General features: G+C 42.8%; 1 protein-coding gene across 2 annotated transcripts in view; it reads left to right on the top strand.

Annotated features, from left to right (window-relative positions):
* Positions 1-723: 723 nt before the first annotated feature.
* RORA (RAR related orphan receptor A) overlaps positions 724-22,075 on the top strand; it is a 384,491-nt gene continuing 363,139 nt past the window's right edge. The window contains exon 1 of one of the 2 annotated variants that reach the window (XM_037394020.1): positions 724-1,003. In XM_037394020.1, the coding sequence (XP_037249917.1) occupies positions 835-1,003 (169 nt within the window). In that variant the 5' untranslated portion in view covers positions 724-834. The remainder of the gene's footprint in view (positions 1,004-22,075) is intronic. The other variant, XM_037394019.1, reaches the window with a different exon arrangement.

The following is a 22,075-nucleotide window of genomic DNA, read 5'->3' as shown; positions in this document are numbered from 1 at the left end:
GGAGGCAGCAGGGCTGCATGTAACATGGCCTCTGTTATACAAGAGGGATGTGTTCCTCAGCACACTGGTCGTGGCAGCTGTTACTTTATTTTAAAATCGGGTAATGGCCAAGGAGCTGACCGCTACCGAGACCACGAACAGCGCCAGAGCGCTGGCAGAGCTCGGAGCAGAGCCGGAGGGGTTCCGGCACCTTGCTAGTCACCTTTTGTCCTGTGTCAAAGCATACTTCCCTGCGAGAGGTATTGTCTGCAAGGTTGCCGTCTCTGGCTGCGCGGCTGCTAGACATGCGGGTCTGGAGACGCGTGATACGGCTGGCATCTCCCGGTGCCGCCTCAGCCGGCGGCGTCGCGGGGGGAAGGCAGCGCGCTCGGCCGCGCTTCCCGGCGGCCGGGGCCCGGCGACAGGGCGCCTGCGGGCCCCCGACCTTGCTGCGCGGCCCCCAAAGCGCCGGGCCGTGGCGCGCACCCGGGCGGGAGGCCGGCCTGTCCGCAGCCCCCTCCGGCCCCGGCCTCGGCCCGGCCCCTGCGCTGCGCGGCGGGGGGCGCCCCGCACGCCGCCCGGGCCCGCCGCCGTCCCGCGCCCCGGGGCCGCGCCGGAGGGCGGCGGTGCGGGCGCGGGGTGCGGTGCGGGCGGCGGAGCGCGGGGGGTGCGGGGGCGGGGGGGTGTGCAGCTCTCGCTAGCGCTGCTTGTGGTCACAGCCAGGCAAGCTCACATCCCATCTGGATCACGCTCGCTCTCTCCCTTCTGCTTCCCTACCATAGAGTTGCGCTGGAAACAGAAGATAGAGGGAGTGTAGGAGCTCGCCATCTCCAAGCGATCTACATTGGGAAAAACATGGAGTCCGCTCCGGCAGCCCCCGATCCAGCAGCCAGTGAGCCGGGCAGCAGCGTCTCCGAGGCGGCCGCCGGCGCCAGGGACACCCCGGTGAACCTGGAGCCTGCCCGGAAAAGCGATGCGCCGGCTCCCGTCCGCAGGCAGAGCTACTCCAGCAGCAGCAGCAGAGGTAGGGAGACTTGGGGAAGGGGGAGGGGGCCGGGGGAGTGGGATCGGGGGGTGGGTGGGAATAGGAAGAGGGGGGTAAGAGAGAAGGGGGAAATGCAGCAATTTAATCCCCTGGTTTATCGTTTGTGCTTGTTGAAGCCGCGCACGCAAACAAGCCACGCTTCTACCCCCTGCAAAACCTTGCAAACTTTTATAGCTTCTTTTAATTGCTGCAGGAGGAGGGACGAATGCATTGAAAATATCGAGCGGTGCTGGGCGCTTGCCTATCTCTCTCGTTTATTGCCTGTGGCATCCGGATGGGTACTGTGCCCCCGAAATTACATAATTTTATAAATATATAAAGCAACAGCGGGAGTATTTGGATTCGAGGGAACAAACTTTTAAAGCTGCAGTGTCCTTCCTCCCCCCCCCCTTTTTTTTTCTCCCCCTCGTCTGTCTCCTTTTGACAGTTTCTCAACTGGTGTGCTGTGGCTTGTTGTGAATGGGGGATCCGTGATTAAACAGGAGATTTGCGGTCTGCGGGTGTCTTACTCACTCTCTTGCGCGCTGTTTTCACTTAATTCATTTAAGTGTGTCTTAAAAATTATTTCCTCGCGGAGCGGATGATCTCGTAGCTGCCGTTGTTTCTTGAAGGTGCGCAACTTTGCAGAGGGGGCTCTCTGACCCCGTGGATTCTCCCTCGCTCCCCCTCGGCCCCCGAGCGAAACGCCGCAAACCAGCCACCGAGCCCCTTCCCGGCCGCTGGCCGCCGCGCCCGCTGCCGCCGCAGGTCGCGTCCCTCCGCCGGGCGGGACAGCGCGGAAGGTGCTCGGCGCGGCCGAAGTTTGGCGGCAGCTCGGCAGTGCCCGGGCCGGGCGGGCGGCGAGCCCCGGCGAGCCCCGGCGGCGGGAGGGCTGAACGCCGGCGGAGCGCGGCGCAGCGCAGCGGGCAGGGCGCTCTCGCCGCTGCTCCCGCCGCAGGAGCGGTGAGGGGCGCCGGCTTCAAACACCGCCGGAGTTTGCCGAGACGTGCGAGAGGGAGGAGGCTGCCGCTTTAATTACATGTAAATAATTTATGAAGCGTTGCTCCGACTAGAGGGGGAGCGCGCTAGAGAGGCTTCGCTCGGTAAAATCACTCGGTGATGGGTAAAAATTAATTAAATAACGCTATGTAATAATACACACGGCTGTTGGAAGAAATGACGGGCGGAGAAAAGTCCGTGCCCGGCGGGAGCCAGCCCCCCGCGGCGGCCGGGCCCGGGGCGGCGATGCCCGGCCGCGGCGGTGGGGAGAGCGGCGCTCCTCGGACGGAGGGGTTTTTGGTTGTAGGTTGGAATATGGCTGATCATGTGTTGGCTTGTGTTTTACAGTATTTTTCCCCTTTTGGCCACACCCCCCCTTCCCAGGCAGCTTCCCACTCAGGGAATCCGCGTACAGTAAAAGCCATCGAGCTGACACACGCCGCAACGTTTAATTAGAGGCGATTTGCGAGCGGGCGGCGGCGGGCCGGGCCGGGCCGAGGCAGGCGGGCAGCGCTGCGCTGCGCTGCGCGGGGTATATTTAGCGCTTGCGAGAGTGGATTTGGAATGCAAGCGCCTTATGTAACGAGGTTAATCAGAAACACTGGAGAAAATTTCCTTAATTTGTCGGGGAGTTTTCTGGCCGTTGGCGGAGCGGCCGTAGTTGGCGGGTGTTACACAACGCCCCCCGCCCCCCCTCCCGGCCGAGGGCTCCGCCGGCTCGCGCAGATGGTGCCGCCGGGCAGCGGGGCCGGCAGCAGGGAGCAGGCACCGGCTCCGGGGGGGGCGGGGGATGGACTTTGGGGTCCCATCGGTTATGTAACGCTGGGATGCCGTTTCTGTATGGATGCGAAAGGAGCTGGGGGGGCGGCCCCGGCGGTGAGGGTGCGCGCTCGGCGGTCCCGAAATGTTTCGGCTGTGGCACTGCTAACCCGCTGACCCACATGTCCCTCCCCCCCCCCCCCCCCCCGGATTCAATCCGGCAGGAGCGGGGTTCGGGCGCTCGCAGGCACGCGCTGCCGCTCGCCCGGGCTGGCGGTCGCCGCGCGGCAGCGGGCGCTGGGTTATGTAACAGGCGGAGCGCGCGCGCCAAGGGCAGGGATGGAGGCGCCCTGTGCCGCGCGCCCCCGGGCTGGGGAGGGGGGCGGCGAGGGGAGAGTGGCGGGGATCCGGAAAAAAAAGAGAAATGTTTGGGTTTTCGGATGATGTAATGGAGTTGGCAGAAAATACAAGTCTGCTCCTAGAGTGCGAGCAGTAAGAGAACTGGAGCTGGCATTCTGTGCTAATGTTGCATAAATTAGCGTATTGGAAATAAATTGACCTACACACTACGCACCAGCAGATCACGCCTTTCCAGTAGTTAAAACCTGAAGATACAGAACCGTGCAGGAAAACATGACGATATTAACATTTTGGCCTCCTTGAAATCGGGACTTGATGGATTAGGTGTTCAGTGTCCCAGCAGACTTGTAGCTTATTTTCATTTTCTTTTTTCTTTTCTATTTTTTAGAGCTATTGAAATAGAATTTGACTTCTTGCTCTTTTTTTTTTTTTTTTTTTCATATGGTCCTTTATTTCTTACGGCAACAGAGTGACCTTAATGGGTGACCAGTATAGGTGAAATTATTTTTAAAACAGTTACCTTGTAAGCTCATATGGTCAGTGGTATATTTGGTTCGAGAATTTACCTGTTTGGGTCATGATTCTGCAGCGTGTTGTAAGCTGGCAGACCTGGACTCTCGTGCAGTCTATGCAGAGGGGTGATACAGATACATAGATACTTAGGGCTACGTACGTGTGCACACACCCCTCTAACTGTAAAAATTCTTATTGTTTTAAGTAGCAAACCTTTCAAAACACTAGAAATATGCTTCATATCCTTTATTTTCATAGCTGCACCTGCTGCAAAGTTGCTTCAGTACTTCACAGCTTGTAATAACCAGTTTACGTAGGGAATGAAGAAAACAAAAATGAAGAAAGGGCTGTTGATGAAGAAGTGGGGAAAGTTTGCTGTGGAATAAATCTTCAAGTGAGGCTCCAGTTATTATAACGCTAGCATTTTAAAATGCCCTATTCCTTGGTATACAAACATGTTTGGAGCACCAGATCCTTACATAACTTGATTTTTATTTTGCTAAGATTATGCTGTTTGTGTTGCTCTGTAGAACACTTAACTGAAAACATAAATTCAGGACTTAACAAAAGCAGCTTTCAAATGGAGAATTTTTACCTGGCTTATTTAGTATATTGGAGCATGCATGCATACCTGCATGTTTTGGAAAGTTACCTGTGGTCTGATATCACAACTGATCATTAGAAAATTGACACCTTACATGCAAAAAGCAGGAAATGGACACCACCCCCACCCCCCACACCCCCCACCCCAGCCCCCCAGTTTTTCCCTCGAAAAGATATTTTTACTGCTGACACTAATTTTTAAGATTTTCCTAAGAGCATTCACTGTCCAGCAGGTTGAATTTCAGTCTGTGTGTGTTCTGCAACAAGGGTTTGTGGTTTGCCATGGTTAGTAGACGGAATGCTTCACTCACCAGCTCTGGCCCTGGACTGTGGCTGTTAAATGCCATTCATTTCACTTTGCAGGCTTTGACATCCATGGAGTTCCCCCATGCTGCAGTCTAAGGCTTAATGTTCTACTACTCCCCTTAGAAATAGTCATAAATGTACAAACTGTATTTTAATAGAGAACTATTGTCTCATTAGAAATGAAAAGTATATTAAAAGCTTTTTAATCTGATAAAAAAATTGCTCAGTTTTTTTGGAACTGATGCCTCAGTGATAAGTCAATCGAAAGAATGTCTTGGCAAAAAAAATTTAAAGGCAGCCCCTACGCCATTGGAAGATGCTGTGTGTAGATATTTTTATGATGCTTTGTATTTAATAATAGAAAGCTGCAGCTATGTAGGTACTTGTTTTTGTTTTCTTGCTGTTGAAGTACTGAGAGTATCTGCTATTTTCCAGAATGCCTTTGGAATTTATTACCATGTCATCTATTCAGCCTGATCTTTTCTCTACGGGTAGATTGGGAGGGGGCTTGCTTTTTGTGTTTTGTTTCAATTTGGGTGATGTTCCACAAATACGGATGTGACATCATAAATAGTGACATCAGTAGGTTTGTAGTGTTCTTTTCTTTCCAAAAAAATTCTTTATCGCTAGATTTTTTCTATTTCTGGATTTAGACTATTCCACAGAGCATAGTTGTGGTACAAAATTTTCTGTGTTATTTTCAGGAGGACTTGGAATTTTGTAAATTTGGATGTTTTCTGTAGATTCTTTGGATTGCCTTTGTCATAATTGAGGGCTATTCTGTATGCACCACTGATTTAGTCCTATTTTGGTAAATGATATGTGCTATGAATCCTTTAAAGGACAACATTGTTTTAAATGTTTGTAGCATAGGAGCAATAATAGCAGCAGTATGTTGTTCTCTTAGGAACAATGCACTTCTTTTATTTCAGTAAACCGTAACCTATTCTCTTATTTTATTTGCTTGAGAAACATCTCAGGAGCTCATAAACCAGTATGTAAATACTGTTATCATTCAACCAAATGCTGTAATTTTATTAAATAAAGAACATGTTTTGTAATGGAGATTAATGGGCTGTGTGACAATTTCAGTTTTGGGTATAGGACTGCATTTGAATAGAAAGGGCAAATTCAGCTTTGGGAAGTTGTCTGATTTTTTTTTTTTTTTTCTCTCCCCCTTACCCGTTCTGGTATTTGTTTTTTAAGCTACAAAAATGTGTGCTGGGAGAGATCTGGAACGTCAGTGATTTATGTCAGTGGATTTAATATGAGAGCATCCCAGTGAAAAAAAAGAGGGGAAAAAAACCCCAACCTAGTTCTAAATTACTGTGATATCTGTATCACTCTTGAAATTAATTTATGAACAAGTGATCTATTCTCTACTTAAATATTTTTAAGAGCATGTTTTCAGTGACACACAGTTGTAGGAGCAAGTGTAAAAAAAATAAATAAAATTGAAATTGGGGGTTATATCTAAATGCACTGGCAATTCTGGGTCCTGCGTAGGGTAAGGCTTGTTTACAGGCTCTGTGCTTCTTAACATGAAGCAGGGGGGCTGCAGCTGGGGGCAGCAGTACCGCTGTGGGAGGCAGGGGAAGGGGAAAGGGGAATACCAGAACCAGGCAGTTTACAGGGAGCTGTCAGAATGGAGCAATACACTTGGCTTAGGGCCTTCCATTCCTGTACTGCATGGCAGTTTCACCTCCTCAGCCGTCTGTCCACCCTAAACCTTTTAGATACAGGCACCTGTACCATCAAAGAGTTCCTGCCATCTCAGGTCCTGGGGGCAGGATGTTGTGATGGAGATGCAGTGGCAGCTTCTCAAGTGGAGCTGATTTTTTTTCTCTGTCACGGTAAACTTACACCTGGACCTGAGCTCACTATGGACATTCTGTAGTTTTCTGAACTTCCATGGCTTTGGTAGAAGAGGAAGTTCCTACAGGTAAGGTGTCAGAGAAACTTTTGGATGTATGGAAGGTTCCACATTTCATGGGCAGATTTCTGCTGTCTTGTTTTCTCTTCCTCTCATTTCTTTTTTCAAGTATCTTGTGTTCCACCTATTGCTGAAGACAGTCTTTGTAGCCCTGAAAATCTCTTCTGGAAATGTTTTTTACCAAGCTGTTGGTATTAAGCAGGGGTCCTCAAACTACAGCCCGCGGGCTGCATATGGGTCCAGGGTCCTCAATCTCCGCCCCCCAGGTATTTACAGAATCCGCCGCCCCCCCCCTCCCCCCCGCGGGTTGTGGGGGGAAACCAAGCAGCTGCAGATGACTGCCTGCCACTTCATCTGTGCGCCGGCCCCCTGTTTAAAAAGTTTGAGGACCCCTGGTATTAAGATTATATATATCCACAGCTGGCAGACAATTCACACCTCCTTACCAGCACAGATTCTTGTATATAGGTATAGGAGGGCACTGCAGAGCAGAGTCTAAATCCTCTGCCATCACTAGATCCATGATACACAATTAATCTCATAAACGGAACAAACTTTTAAGGGTTGTTAGGATTTTTGGCCCCGGTGTTCTGGTGGGAGGCTCTTCTACAGCCTTGCTGTTCTGATGGTTTGAAAGCCTCCTCTCACTCCTACCTAACCGTCTTCATGATCAGTTAGTTTGCTTTCTTCTTTAAATGTTGGTTATAAAATCTCCTTGGACTGCAAATGAAGAGGCTGGCATTGTGTTCTGTGATAGCTGAACGCACATGCTGATCTCTGTCCTCTGACTCATGCTTTAGCACTTGACCATATCTGTTGTAGATGGTCTGTGCTGATAGAAACAGGAGAATAGCTTGGGCTGTATGTCACGAGGAGTGAATTTTCTAATTTTCTTGAACGTAAAGTTTGTGAATTATTCTTCATGCTCATATCTGAAGCTTCATCGAGGTATGTTTCATTCTTGGCAACAGCTGAGCTTTTCAGAGACTAAATGTATTAGGGCGTGTACTTTTATGAAGAAATTGTGGGGCTTATTTTACAGCAGTTTAATCTTATAGTTTAGCCTCATTGCACTGTTCATTTGGAAGGATCCCCAGGTGTTTTAAACACTATCAGGAACCATTTTGCTTATTACTGAAATCCAGCCACTTCTTGTGTGGAATCTGACAGCTGTTTAATGGCGCTCAGCCATGCTAAGCAGATCAGAACAGAAAGTGAAGAATACCATACCTGATTGAAACACTCAGAGGGATTTTAGGTACAGATAATATAATTATCTGCATCGGAATTGGGTCAAACAGCTCTATTCCTTTAGAAAATTACTAGATATTTTCAGTGGCAGTGTATGGTCAAGAAATTGGTTTGAAATACCTTCCTGAAAATGATACCCCCAGCAGTGAGATAATCGAAGATCCTGCTGCTTACCCTATTGTGATCACCAGTTGCGGTATGATCAATGTTTTCTTCAGGTAATTTTAGATGTATTAATTGTTTGGTCCCATGCTGGTATGTGAAATCTTGCAAACCAGGGGGGAGCAACTGGGTGGTTGTAGGTCTTGCTTTGTAGAGCAGATTCCTGTACAGCTGTGTTTTTTAAATCGTGAGTTGCACTGCCATGTATGAGATGTGCTCATATTAGCAGAGGTTTTAAAAATGGTTGTAGGGCATCTGTTGGCACTGAGCCAGTAGGGAATGGAGGAGGTGGGTGTCACAGTCTTTTCTTTTGAGGATCTTGGGGAGTATGGGGAAAATGTATAGCTCTTTTCAAGTTGTCTTCAATTGCACTTCCCATATAATCTGGCAAAACAGAATATAAACAGAAGACCCGTAAAAGATGCAAAGGAATAAAAGTTAAAATTCATGATCAACTGAATGTACATAAATGTTCCAGTAGTCATGACCAACTGTGGAGTCTTTCATTTGTAATTTAATCTAATAATTTCCATGCACTTCTAAAGGAACACACTATGAAGCTGGCAACTTATGAGAAATTGCTGTGCTGTTACAAACAGCATTTGAGCTGGCATTATAACAGCATGATAGATAGCGAGATGGAGAAGAAAGTTAGCAGTTGAAACTGAGCTGAGAGAAATTGCTAGCAGAATGTAAGAAAGCAGAGTCGGATTATGATAACCTCCCTTGTAGAATCAAATTAAACCTTTTTAAAGGTTTTATTGATTTTTGGTTTGTAGTCGTACTATGTATTTACCTCACATGGGTACATGAGATTAATGAGGCAGGTCTAGTGATCACGGAGTGAAAAACTGTGGTGCTGCTGTTCTTTTTAAATGTTTCATTTTGTATAGACCGTGGGATATTTACAGCATTAATCGACAATATGTCTGTGTGCTTTAGTTCTGCAACTGTTCAAATGGATTGAAAGTGTTTAATATACAGAAGCAATGGAAATTAAAACTCCTCAACTCATCCTACGAAGAGGTTGAGCAGAGCCCCTCACACTTTTATTTTATTGCTTGCATAAAAATCCTTAGAAAGAGCATGCTGTCCAAAGAGGCTGTTTGCATGAAGAATGGCGAATATATGGCCAAGAAGTCTGCAGCTGGTTTTGAAATGATGGCTGAAAGAATTAAAAAAAAAAAAAAAAAAAAAAAGGAAAAAAAATCCCCGAAACCCAGTGGTGTAGACCATTTGGCATAAGTGCTATCAGGTATGCATCTAATAGCATTGCCAGCTCCTCACACGTGAGAGAGGAACTTTTTCCATAGTTATGTAAAAGTGTATGCCATACACTTTTGAAATACATATATATGCAAAACTGTAGACACCAAGACTTAAATAATGTATTAGTAGAGCTTGACTTGACTATTTTGGCACTGAAGCAAGGTCTGTTAGATACAGTCAAGGATAAAGCCAAGGCTTGTGAAATACAGATGGTAGGTTTTATTTTCTTCCTGTCATGGAAGTGTGAGAATACTTTAAAGTAGGATTTCCCCTCATAGTTTCTCTTCAACGGTGGAGGTGGGAAAAAATGTCTTTTTTATGAACTGATAGATGACTTTGCCGAAGTCTGTACCAAATGTAAATCAGTTAGAGGGCTGTGCTGCATTACATCTGTTAACTAAGGGTGGAAAGGTAAGGTTTAAACAATTCCTTTGAAAGAAGTCTTGAAATTTGATAAGACAGGCTAAAATACAGCTTTTGTTAATACTTTACTTGAAGTCAAAAACTGTCAGCATAAAGCGTCTTCTAAATCCTATGTATATTAAAAAATAAAATAAAATGAAACCAATCTTAAAGGAAACTAGGGCATTTCAAAACCCTCTTCTTTCTCTGCGTCATACTTCATTTGTGTAATCTTCAAGAGAAGTTTTGTTAGTCATTTGTGTTGTCACTATAGAAGTTAGGAAGGGTCCTTTACTGCCTGAGTTGTTACAGAGAGGCCTTTTAAAAATTCTAATGAAATATACTCTGAACTGTTAACATCTGACGTTGAGTCATAGTATTTCTGAGATAATAAATGTAAAAGTAAGTCTGTTAGCAAAAGCAGAAAAGCAACTGTTTCCAGGGCTGGTGCTTGGAGGAGTAATGGATGAAGCAATGTGTATTGGTGCTGTGCTTTCAGTCCCTAAGCATTTCTGCCCATCTGACAATGGCCAGCCAGTCTTTACACTTTGAGAGTCTTTAAAAAACAAGCTGGTAAGTAATTTCTACAGATTTCATTACCGTTCAATACTCTTGACATTTGTAATGGTGTATTATTTTCTGCTAAAATCAGGTGTGTTTTTAAAAACTGAAGTAATTTGATTTTCATGAACATGAATCTGCAAGAGATGAGATTAAGGCCTGTCATACGTTAGTGGCGTGAAAGCTACCCTTGGCTATTGAAGAGTTCTGCTCTTCTGGTACAAGGCTTGGTCCTGTGACAGTTTATATGTGTGTTTAATACTAAGTGTCATGAATGATTCTGCTGATTTCAGTGATACTACTTCACTGTACAGAGCTAGGGGGGTAGGTTTAGTGAAGATCAAGGGAGGACTGCTAGTGATGAAGAACTGCACTGTGAAATTGTTTAAGAAAAAAGATGAAACTTAATACCAATGAAAATGGCTTTGGAAAAAAGGTGAATTAACGGTTGTTTTCAGGGTAGGTAGGGCTGGTTGAGTGGTTGTAGTCACTTTGGCAGATATATTGTTACACTACTATAATTTTTCTTGCAGGATCATACTGTGGTTCTGTTGCTGGAGAAGAATCTGTATCATTACTTAAGAACAGCTGTTGGGAGATGAGCAATAATTTCTTCCATGTACAGAACCTGAGTTGCACTTGTCTGTCACTGTATATGGAATGTGTTTGCTAAGATTAATTTTATTTTGTAATTGCTGAAATCCTAGCTTTATTCATATAACAATCAAGAAGTCTTTTTCGTTTCCTGATGGAGAGAAGAAGGGAGGGAAAAGGGAACAAATCATAGGAACTTACATGCAGAAAATCTAGAAAGCTGGCTCTTGTGACCTGGCTTATTGGTATTTATCTCTCTAGATTTTGGCTAGTTGGCAAAATCCTTTTATGTTGTCTTGGCTGCTTCTAACAAGGTTTGACCATAACTGAATTATCTTCCCTTTTTTGTTTTCTGGGTAAATTAAACTATACCACTTTGCCTCTTTTTAGACATTCCTGGTTCTAGTTCATGAGAAGTTGCAGTTGCTTATTTTTTTGACTATAATAATACTCCACTGAAATTGCTATGCCGGGTCAGCAGTGTCCCTGAGATGCCCTAGTGTGACTAGCAGTGTAATATCCAAGGCTATGCAAAAGAACAAGGAAAGATTTATTTTTTTTTAATTTTAAAGGGAAGCAAAATCCTTCCAAAATTCTAGCAAGTAATTTACTTTCCACAGAAGTGCTTGTATCTCTTAGAAACAGGCTCAAGGGGTTCCGTCACTAAAACACTTGGTTTCAGTTCTCCAAAGAATGCGCCCCCATACAACGTTCACCTTAGAGGGGACAAGGACAAAAGATTCTGGATGAAGCTGGGATCAACAGAGCAGCTAGGTTTACAGACAGCCACAAGCTTCCATTAAGCAGGCTGCATTTAGTCCTGGCATTGGGCTTCTCTGCTCCAGCCATGTGCTGAGATGGCTGACTGGCATTCCCAAGTCCACCTTCCTGTTGTTTTCAGCCCTGTTCAGAGACTGTAGAAATGGCTTGTCACAGATCTCTGCAATTGGCAAGTCTCCTCTGAATTTCTTCCATGCATCCTTTCTTTGCTTTTCCACAGCAGAGGTTCAAAGCAGAAAGTCTTCAGGGATTTGAGAGCAAATGATCACAAGTGGTGAGATGGGGACTTGTGCCAATATACTGAAAATATTTTGTTGCACTGCTTTTCTCTGCACAAGCAGAATGCACACTGGAAGCAAACTCGGCTCTGGAAAGGCAGCAATAGAAAATGTAAAAACAAACCCAGAAAGGAAGTAATGAAGCCAAAGGGGGAGCAGGGTAGTTTTGGGTAACGAACGGTAAAAGAAAGATGTAGCACTTAAGGAAGAAGTGTAATGAAAGGGCACAAGAAAAAAAAAAAAAAAAAGACTGATTTAGAGAACAGCCTGAAAAAATAAAGCATTTAGAAAAGGACTGGAGTAGTGGGGGAAGCTACAGTATCTACTGAGGGGAGGGGAATTCACTGCCTTACTGCCTCTGGACAATTCATATATTAATATTCTGTGATCTTGTCTTTACTATAGAATGTGATGAAATATATTTTAGTGCATGGTGTGGTCTCAAGACAGTTGCGTCTCATGGATCTGCTTCAGCACCCTATTGTTTCCAATGAGCTCTGACTAAATGCTTTCGCCATAGATGTTGTGCTAATGTGTTATATGAATTATTTGTCTTATCTCAGTGCTGTGAAATTAGAAGCCCTTTCCCACAGTGTGTTAAGGAGATTAAAATGAAAGCCTGTTTTTATGGTCCAGGAACAGTGCAAATATTAAAAAAAAAAAAATAAAAAATTGTGATATAATGGTGGGGTGCTGTGAGGAGGCTTTATGAAGCAAATGCATTTTGTAACATAAATGGTGAGATAAGTTCCAAGCTTCCCTTGAAAAGGTTTATGTTGTTTTCCCTGGTGCCTTAAATCAAGGGGAAGAGTTTGGGATTGGTAGTTTCCACTAAGATATCTTTTGTTGTTGTTCTCTGAAATTAACTTCTTAGGCAGCTGTGCAGTTCCTTCTTCAAAACCTTGTCAGTGACTGAAGGGCTACATTTATTTCCTGGTAGATAGTCTTGGGACAGATTTTGGGCTGTTCTGAAAAGCACTAAATGTCGTATTAGAGACTACTACCAGCTATTTTTTTGTTTGTAAGAGAAATTGCTTTAAAAAGTAGTCAAGTGGTGACTTTGCAGAGGTACATATTAAATCCTGGATTCATGTTACTCTGTCTCATGAATTCCTGTCTTGTTTATCAGTCCCTCCTCCCTTACAGGTTGAGCATATTTTAGTTACAACAGTATGTTATTTCTAACCACTTACTCTAATCTTACTGTCATAATGTTCCAAGACAATTTGTATGGTAACTACTCTTCTACATTTATGGTATTTGTAATGTAAAAAGTCTAAAGCTATAATGAAATTATTGCAGATATGACACGTGCATAAGACAAAAAGACTATCTCACTGTGTATGAGCAATAGCTTAATTAAGACATCACATGTTATTATAATATGTATTTGGGAGGGGTCAGAGTAATGGTATGATGTCAGAGCAAGCACTGTACTTCTTCTGGACTCTGTTCATGTTTCTGTAGCTTTCATTTCCCTACATGGAAATCAGAAACAAGATTGTGTGTTGGTACATCAGTAGTGTTGCCCCCTGGGGCCTCCTCAGATCACGATCAGGTTGAGAAGTCATGGAAGTGCTTGCGGACCGTACTGCATGGAGGTTTAGGCAGAGAGGCAGTGAGCTTCAAATCGCGAGGACAGAAGGCAGCAGGACATGCAGGAGAGTTGACCTGTTAATTCCCTGCCTGAGGAGTAAGTGAGCAGCACCAGGCCACTGAAGTGGCATGGAAGTTGCTTCAAGGGTTGACTTTTTAGGTGTTAACTTCCTACACAAGGAAGGGGTAGGCAGAAATCTGGCATTTTTCCCTCTGTCAGTGTCGGAGGAGGAAGCAGTAGCTGTGCCTGAACAGTTTTCCTCCTTCTTCTCCAGCATCTGCTCTAGGTGTCCTTTTGTAAGGCTGGCTCCGTGCAGCCGTGTCCCTGGGATACCTGGGTGGTTGGCTGGCACAGGAAATGCAAAATTCACACTCTGTCACTGATACTGTGATACTGCAGGCTGAACTGCTGGTGTGGATGCAGCTACGCCAGCAGAAGGGAGCATTTATCAGTTTATCATGTGTTTGAGGGAAGAGTGTAGCAACACCAGCATTTTACTTTTTTTTTCCTTAAAATTTTTCCTCTGTCAAGCTACAGCTTGTCGTGCTGGAGACAGTGAGTGCTGGGGACGAGGGCAACAGTTTTGGCATAGCTGTACTCGCAGAGGCTGTGCTGTACAGGCAGCGCTTCACCATCTTTGGGATGCTGTAGTGATCTCTCTCTGGTTAGCCCTTATCAAGTGACAACTATACCACTACTGGTCAGTGGAGTTACATGGTTTGATTTATATGAAAGACTCCAGCTCTCCCTGCTACCTGCATGCTACAGGTCTGTGGTGCTCTACAAAAAGATTTTGCAGTATGTTACATATTAAAACTTTATAAGAAATAGCTAAATGGGGGTGGGGGCAGAAGAGGAAGCAGTATTCTTTCTTTTGGTATACATTCTGATCTGTTGTAAGCATTTTTTCAGCATATCTTGGCCAGACCAGCACAGAGAAACTTGGTTTTAGTCCATCTCATGCACTGTTGCAACCACATTTAAGTATATATGTTAGCAGCTGAAGTTTTTTGTGTAATGCTGACATATCTATGTGATATTTCTCCAGAAAAGTATTTCTACATTAGCGTTTTCCAATTTAATGTTTTCTCTGTAAACACATTGCTTTTGACTTGCATTGCTTTTTCATACTTTTCTAATATATTTTGTTTTAAGCAGAGAGGCCTGTAACTGCTGGACATTATTGAGAAAAAAGCTATAGACATAAACCAAAAAGATTTAGGGAATAATTAAGCTATCTTAAAATTAAGACATTTGAATTTTTTAATACCTTTAAATAAGGTAATTTAAATTTAAAACATACTTTAGATTTAAATCATATCATGAAGCTGTTCTGCATGACTTCCAGCAGCCTTTAATAAGGACTAAGTAGTCTATTCGCCTCCTTCTAGAGGTTACACTTTTATTTGTAATTTGTCTTTTTAATGTGCAGTTAATAGTAATATGGCAATCATTCAGTTCTGCAGAACCAGGTAGGCTTCTAGCACTGTGGAGAGGTTTCTAATACAACATAAAAACACATTATTCAAAGCACTGCCATAATAAGTAGCCTTTTCACATTTTCCTTAAGGACACAGATGTGGTTATAAATTTGTTTTCTATCACTGGTGAAATTTGCTCATAAATTTTCCAAATGGGAAGGTGTCTGTTCGTTTAAATTTGTTTAAAACTTCACATGGTGAAACTGGATGTAGTGCAGTTGTAATGTGGTTTCCTGAATATCACACTTGTTCATCTGTATACAGGTGTCCACACTGCTACTATGGTCAAGTGGCATAGGGTTCCAAATCATTCATACTGTGTATTTTTTACTGTCAGAAGTTAATCAGTTTGTTGTCTCAGGTAAGAGTTCTTACTGTGGCCGTTGATGTATCAGGGGGGAAAAGTCTTGCAGGAGAGCATAAAAGCAACCAGTGCAAACTGTTTGAATTCCTTGGTAGTGGTGTTTCATGTAGTTTAGTCTACCTGATCAAATCTGTGCTTAGACATTGAAAGGAATGACCAGCCTTTAAAACTTCCTTTCTCCAAAATGACCTTCTCCTTTGGACACGGGGAAAACCACCTATTTTCCTTCCACACCCCTTTCGCCCAGGTCAGCTGTAGTACGTGTGAGGTGACAGCAGTCCCTGTGTGACACTGCTTGACACATCCTAGCCAGGAGCAGGTATCAGCAGGGGTGAGTATGTCGTGGCTCAGTAGCGCTAGGGGACGAAAGGGTGCTGGGAGGGCGCTGGTTTGATGGCCGCATCAAACAGTGCTGCAGGTTCTGAGCTTAAAATGCAAGTGTTCACTCCACGTAGGTTGATGATATCAACCATCAAAGGCTGTTTAATGTGAACTGGAGTTTCAGATCCAGGATGTGAGAAGAATTGAAATACAGTGTGTTATGTAACTTTAGGTTGCTAATACACGGTTGTGTTGGAGAGAAGGATTAAGAGCAAGTTTTATCCAAAGGCACTTTCAGGAACTGGAGATACCCAAAATATTGTTAGTCATCCTGTCAGCTTTTTATTAGAAACACTATCTCGCTGAGGCAGGTAATTGTTAACATTGGTAAGGCTGGCTGGTTGGTAGTTAATGTCTGAAGCTGTATTACAGTGAAATTTTCCAGCAAAGGGGAGGTAGCCATTGGTTTTAGCCAGGGAAACAAGCCTGACACCTGCTTTTTTGGTTCACATGCTCAAGGAGCACTGGAGAAACCTGGCTTTGACAGATCACCGTAAAAAGGAGTTTGACTACAACCAGTTACAGTGATCTGACAAAAGAAGTAACTAGTAAAATTCAGAAACATGCTAGCACAGGGAAGAGAGAGCCAAAGAAGAAATGATTGGCCTTTTATGGAGCTACTTGTTTTTTGGGGAAGTCTGACAAACATATTAGCAGTACATTTGGAATGGTCTATTCTGGATGCAGCACCACCTGTACGTGTTTGGTGAGAAGGGAGAATGTATCCTCTAACAAAAAAGGGGCAGATTTGCTTGCAGCAATTAGTGCAGATGAATTCCCTGTCAGAGACCTAATACTGAGATTCTTCTGGGAGATCCAAGCTAGAAGTCTCCCCTCGGAGTATAAGAAAACTGGTAAAAATATGAAAACAAAACTGTGCAGGTTTCTGCCGCCTCTTTCCTGGTTCTGAACTTAGCTTAGATACACAGATTTGGCATGGCGATAATGCCAGCTGTCTGCCTTGAGAGGACAGGAGGTTGGTACCCTTCGTAAGCTGGAGAAGAGCTGCAATCCCAGCCAGCAGTAGGCCATGGACTTTTCTTGTATAAAACCCCAAAGCAGCAATTAACACAACCGAGTATTGCACTGCACATGGTGCACCACACATTTCAAACACAGATCAAATGCAGCAGTAGGTTTGAATTAGAGCTTTTCTTCCAGAAACCAGCCCAAATAACAGCAACAAAAAATTTATCATGGTATGAAGACCTTACACTGTGGCGTCACTCAAATCCTTCTAATGAGGTAGTGTCTCTCTGTTAATTCCCATCACTGTTATGTCAATTGATTTTCAGCTACTTGATTCATCACGATGTTGTCAGGTATATTGAAAGCCCTTTTTAATTCAGCTATTAAAAACTGGTTTAGGTTTCTGTTGACTCCTTAAATTTTGCATCTTCACTGAATCCTGGATTTAAATTCCCATTTTAGCAGTACAAATATCTCTTGAAATTCTGTTTCCTTACCTCCTCAATATATACGTGTTGTCCTTTTGAAGTAGATTGTACCACTTCCCAAGAGACCAGGGAAGCTTCTGCTCTTCTTTCTCTTTGAATCTTGATAATGCAAGTGTTACCAAGATATTATGTGTTAAATCTGCAGTGAAACAACATTGATTTCTTTCATTCTTTTCTGTATGGTGGAAGGGAGCAGAAGAGGTTTTACTCTCAGCATTTATCACACCCAAGTGGGCATGGGAGTCATTTTTCTAACATAAGAATTATTTCTAAAAATGCTCTTACATTTATTTAAACTAGCAGCTTGTTTAAGCTTTGATTTACAAGCTACACAGGTTTCTAAAGATCTCTCTTTCCAACATGAAGATGGTAGGAGCTGCTGGTTATTAAAATTTAAGTAAAATATTTATATTCCTAGAGGAAAGGTGGATCTTCAGAGAAAAAAATTAACATCTGCGTAATTGATAGTGACACATGTACTGTATTTGCTTTCAGTGAACAGTTGTGAAAATTCTTCTTCCTTTCTGGGTCTGTGTGATTCTGAAACTCTCACCCCTTTGAATATAAGCTTTTTTATAAATGGGATCAGTAAGTTTTTTCTAAATTTGAGATTGAGTGCCAGTTAGGAAAATGGAGGTGCCAAGCTAGAATTATGGTGTAATTAACCAGTGAGTAAAACATCCTGGATTTGTGAAGGTTTCGTTCAAAGCATTTAACAAGAAGCTTTATCAAGTGATTCTAAAATAGCAAAGGAAGGTTTTAGATAACAGCAAATTCAGGGGATGTGGCGTCCCATTAGCAGAGATCATCTCCCAGGCTGATTTGATTTTTTTTTTTTTTTAAATTGACAAAATTATAACAAATGATGAACTGCTGGGATCAACATGTTGTAATGACCAATTAATGGAAACAAGGAGATTATTTTGTTTCAGAAAATTGATGTGGTGAACAACCAGAGCAGATGCAGGTATGCTCATAAATTGCTAAATTGATGCACTGAAGTACTGCTTCTGAAAGATAAACAGCTGGGAAAGAGTTAGAGAACGTGTTGATTTTTGTCTTAGTAAGATAAGTACTGACAATCAAACTAATAAAAATAATGTTCCAGTAGATTATTATTTTACTGACTTGCATGCTTTGTCTGTTGAAAGTGTAATGGGATTGAGGTCTCCCTCCACTGCGAATTAATAAGCTGTGTTTCACTTGTGCCTTGCGTTGGAGTAACTCAGTTTTACTATCTTGCTTTTTCTCCTCTGTGCTGCTTGTGCTCCAGCCTTCTCAGTCTCTCGCCTGTAGGTATATCTCACTTATTTATCCCTTATATATCTTATTTCTTATTTGTAGCCAAGTGTTTTTCATGGTGAGTAAACTTTGTGATAGCTTAATGAAATTTAGCTTTGCTCATGCTGTCCTAACAACCTTCCTTCTGGCTAGACAAAATTAAGCTTCAGTCTCTTTGAAGACACTTTTGTGTACAGATTTGACAAGTAACTTTAGCTGATTGCTGAAAATAAACTAAGATTATGGGCTGGCAGTAGTCTCTACCAATTCTGAATATTGAAGAGGCAGATCTAGTATTTGCTGGGAAAAGAGACCCTGTGACAGCTAGTACTGTGGCAATGGGAGCTGCTGGCCCAGCTTTGCTTTCAGAGGTACATGACCAACTTTTTTTTTTTTTTTCTTCCCCCGTGAAGCTGATTACTAATGGTTTTATTTTGTTTTTCTTCTCTTTATAAGACTCAGCCTGAGGGAGAGGAACTTTTTTTTTAAATAGTCTGCAACTTAATTGCTTAGGTTAGCTGAGAGCAGACCACGGAGCCCTGCAGGTGTAGTCTACATGTATGCCCTTGGCTCACTGGAAGTGGCAATAAACATATGCAGAGGTTTAAATGGCTCTCAGAGTGTTCCCTACATAACCGTATACTTTTAAATCAATTTATTTAGAGTTTGTAAAAAAGTGAAAGGAGTGCCAGGTTTTTTGTTTGCTTTTGGCTCAGTGATGCTGGATATGTACAGTGTGGTATGAAATAGTCATGCAATGCAAATAACAGTCTTACCAAACAAGTAGAATCAAATTTGTGGGCTCCTAAAGGCAAATAGAACAATATTCCTAAATTTAGTTGCGGAAAGAACAGCGTTGCTGCTGTTGTTGTTGATATACATACAATCACACTATCAAAACTGTGGCATTGTACATAAAAGGAATTTTTGGAGGGGAAGTGCTTTGGCCGTTATTTATTCACTTGCTTTAAATGATACAGTAAGAGCTATAACTTAAAAAAAAAAAAAAAAAAAAAAAGTTGATTGTAGGCTCAGTTTCTTCCCCAGACAGGCTAATGCACAGAATCCTGAGGAACTTGTACCTTCCATGGCAGATCAGGCTGCCAGTTTCTGACCTGAAGTATAAAGAGTTACTCTCCAAGAGTGATTAGTGCTCTTCAATTTAGATCTGACAAGTAAGAGAGGGTATATTCTGATGCCTACATCAGATTTTCCCTTGATCCTGATGTGGAGGTTATGTGTGTGTCAATGACACTAAAGAGTTCTGGCAGAAATGTGGAAAAATCCCAGTGGTATCCTGAGTAGATCTTGCCCCTGGAAGCATAAATCCTGAAGAGCGAGTGGAAGCTGCTGCTTGGGCCGAGGAAAGGAGTATGAAAATATTGTCTGTGATGGCTGATTAATGGGCACATTAAGAAAATGTGTAATACAGACTGGGAAAGAGCAGAAGATGGGAGAAACCTGTTCTGAGAGGCTTCTGATGCCTGGAAACCAGAGGAGTGAGTAATGTACTCTGCAGGTTTTGAGATTGCTTCAAGTATTTAACATTGATAATAGTTACTTTAAGGCATGGTGTAATAATATACATGCTGACTCTCAACTGCATTATTTTGTGTCATAAGTCCAAGAACTTAAAGCGCTGTGGTGGAAGATGATTACCTAGTTTGCTCACAAAGTCTTAACTTTGCAGCTGTTCTGATCCTCAGTTATTTTGTAGGGGCCATGAAGCTCCAGCCATTTTCTTTGCAAACAGGCGACTAAGGCCTGTGTTACCTGTTTTCATCTGGTTTCCCTTTCTTAATTGTCTGAAAAGCATTAGAAGGGAAGGGGCAGGTCTCCAAGATTGATAAGAAGTGCTATTGTGTTTCACTTTCCACAGTGATAGCTGCTGTAGGGTGTTCTAATCCTACTTGTCTTCAGGTATGCAATATTGATAGCTCTTACTCATTCGCATTACAGAACATGGAGCAGTCATCTCACATAGATTTCATCTAACAGTACATAGATGTGTGCACAGTAGATATGTATATCTAAGTTCTTCAAAATGCTCCTTGTTGTCTAAAGAAGAGGTGGGCATTTTTAGGGGGTAATATAGGAGAGTAATTTTTCTGAAGACTGATGCCCAGATCAAGTCAGGGAATCACCCTGAGCGTACCCGTTTCACTCCTCTAAACCATAAAAATTCTGTACAGCAAGCCCAGTGTATTAGACTACAGCAGATTCACATATCGACACCATGGGTGCTTAAAGCTAGGAGTGGGAAAGGAATCCATCTCACTAGCATGGTTTACAGAGGTAAAAATTAGAGGGGAGTAAGTTTATTTAGGGTGTACTTCCCCCACTTAATTCTAGGGCAAAGGCAAATTGAGACCAAATGATCTCTCTCTACTTACTTTTTCCTTCTAGCCAAGGTTTAAAAAATTAATTGTTGTGAGGTTGAGTATTGGATCCTTGTATATTTAAATGGCATAATTTTCAAATTGCTGAGCGTGGCTGTCAACCCAGCGAAGCTGAACAGGATTTTACCGAGAGAGGTGCAGGCCTGTATACTTGTTAATGCAGGAAGAATCCTTCCTTTTTTATGACTGTTGCTTCTTTACAGGTTTAATACAGCAGTCAAAAGAGTCATACTCATAATTCATTATGAGCAAAAAAGAGTCAAAACTGTGTTGAGAATAGGTGGCCCACTGCAGTTAGTTTGTTTCAGATCTAATGCAATTATTGTTATAAACTGAGACCTTTTTAATTTCCTTTTATTCAAGCACTATGTAATACTCTTCATCTTCAAGTAATTTACATCTACCACCGATTGGGAAATATTTCAGATTGAATGAAGTGGAAATACACTCCCATCTTAATGTATGTAATATCATTTAAATTATTATGGCTGACTCTAGGGCCTAAATGTGCTTTCATGTGCACTTATGAAGCCACTGTCAGAATCTACACATTGCATAACTGAGGGTAGAATGTGACCCTTTATACCACTATATTCTTTAAAAAAACCAAAACCAACCAACCCCCCAAAGACACCCACAACCCAAAAAGCCCCAAACCCAGGAATCCTCATGAAATTGTCATAATACATACTATATTTTAATAGCTGAAAAAAAATATTTAATTACAGTAATTTGAAATTTCACTTTTTATTTGCACAGATCCCCCCAGACATCCTCATTTTAGCTTCTTCTTTCTGACTCTCCAAAGAATCAGACTTTATTCCAGAATCATTCGTGGATCAATAGACTTTGAAGATTAGCAGGTCATGGCCAGGTACAAAATGCATGTTGTAAAACCCAGGCTCTTATATTTGCTTGAATCCTTCCTCAAAAAAATGAGAGAAGGGGTAGCTTTGAACAACAGACCTCTTTGAATGGATTAATTCCTCGTGTATTTCAAAGGGTTGAGAATACACTGAAGAAACTACAAATGTGGAATTAATTTTCAGTGACTTGAGAATTCAGCTAGCTGACAAATAGTTTTCTTAGATAAGCCAGGATGCTGAGGATGAAAGAAAGACAGTGAAAAAGCCTGAGGAGGAGTGCTGTACATTAAGTTTTTGTTTTTCCTGCCTTCCTACCTTCTGTTGTAAATGGAGTTGCACAGAAGTAGGTGCCTTATTATTTTCCCTTTCCAGTCACATTTTCCTGATTTCAGAGCTTTTTTTTTCTGTGCAAGACTGGACACTAACAGCTCTAACCTCAAATGAAGATAAATAGGGCTAATTTGTGTCTGCTAAGA

This window comes from Falco rusticolus, chromosome 7 (assembly GCF_015220075.1).
Source record: "Falco rusticolus isolate bFalRus1 chromosome 7, bFalRus1.pri, whole genome shotgun sequence".
In the NCBI taxonomy this organism is placed as follows: domain Eukaryota; kingdom Metazoa; phylum Chordata; class Aves; order Falconiformes; family Falconidae; genus Falco; species Falco rusticolus.
Note: the sequence above shows the minus strand (reverse complement) of the source record. Positions and strands in the feature narration are given on the sequence as shown.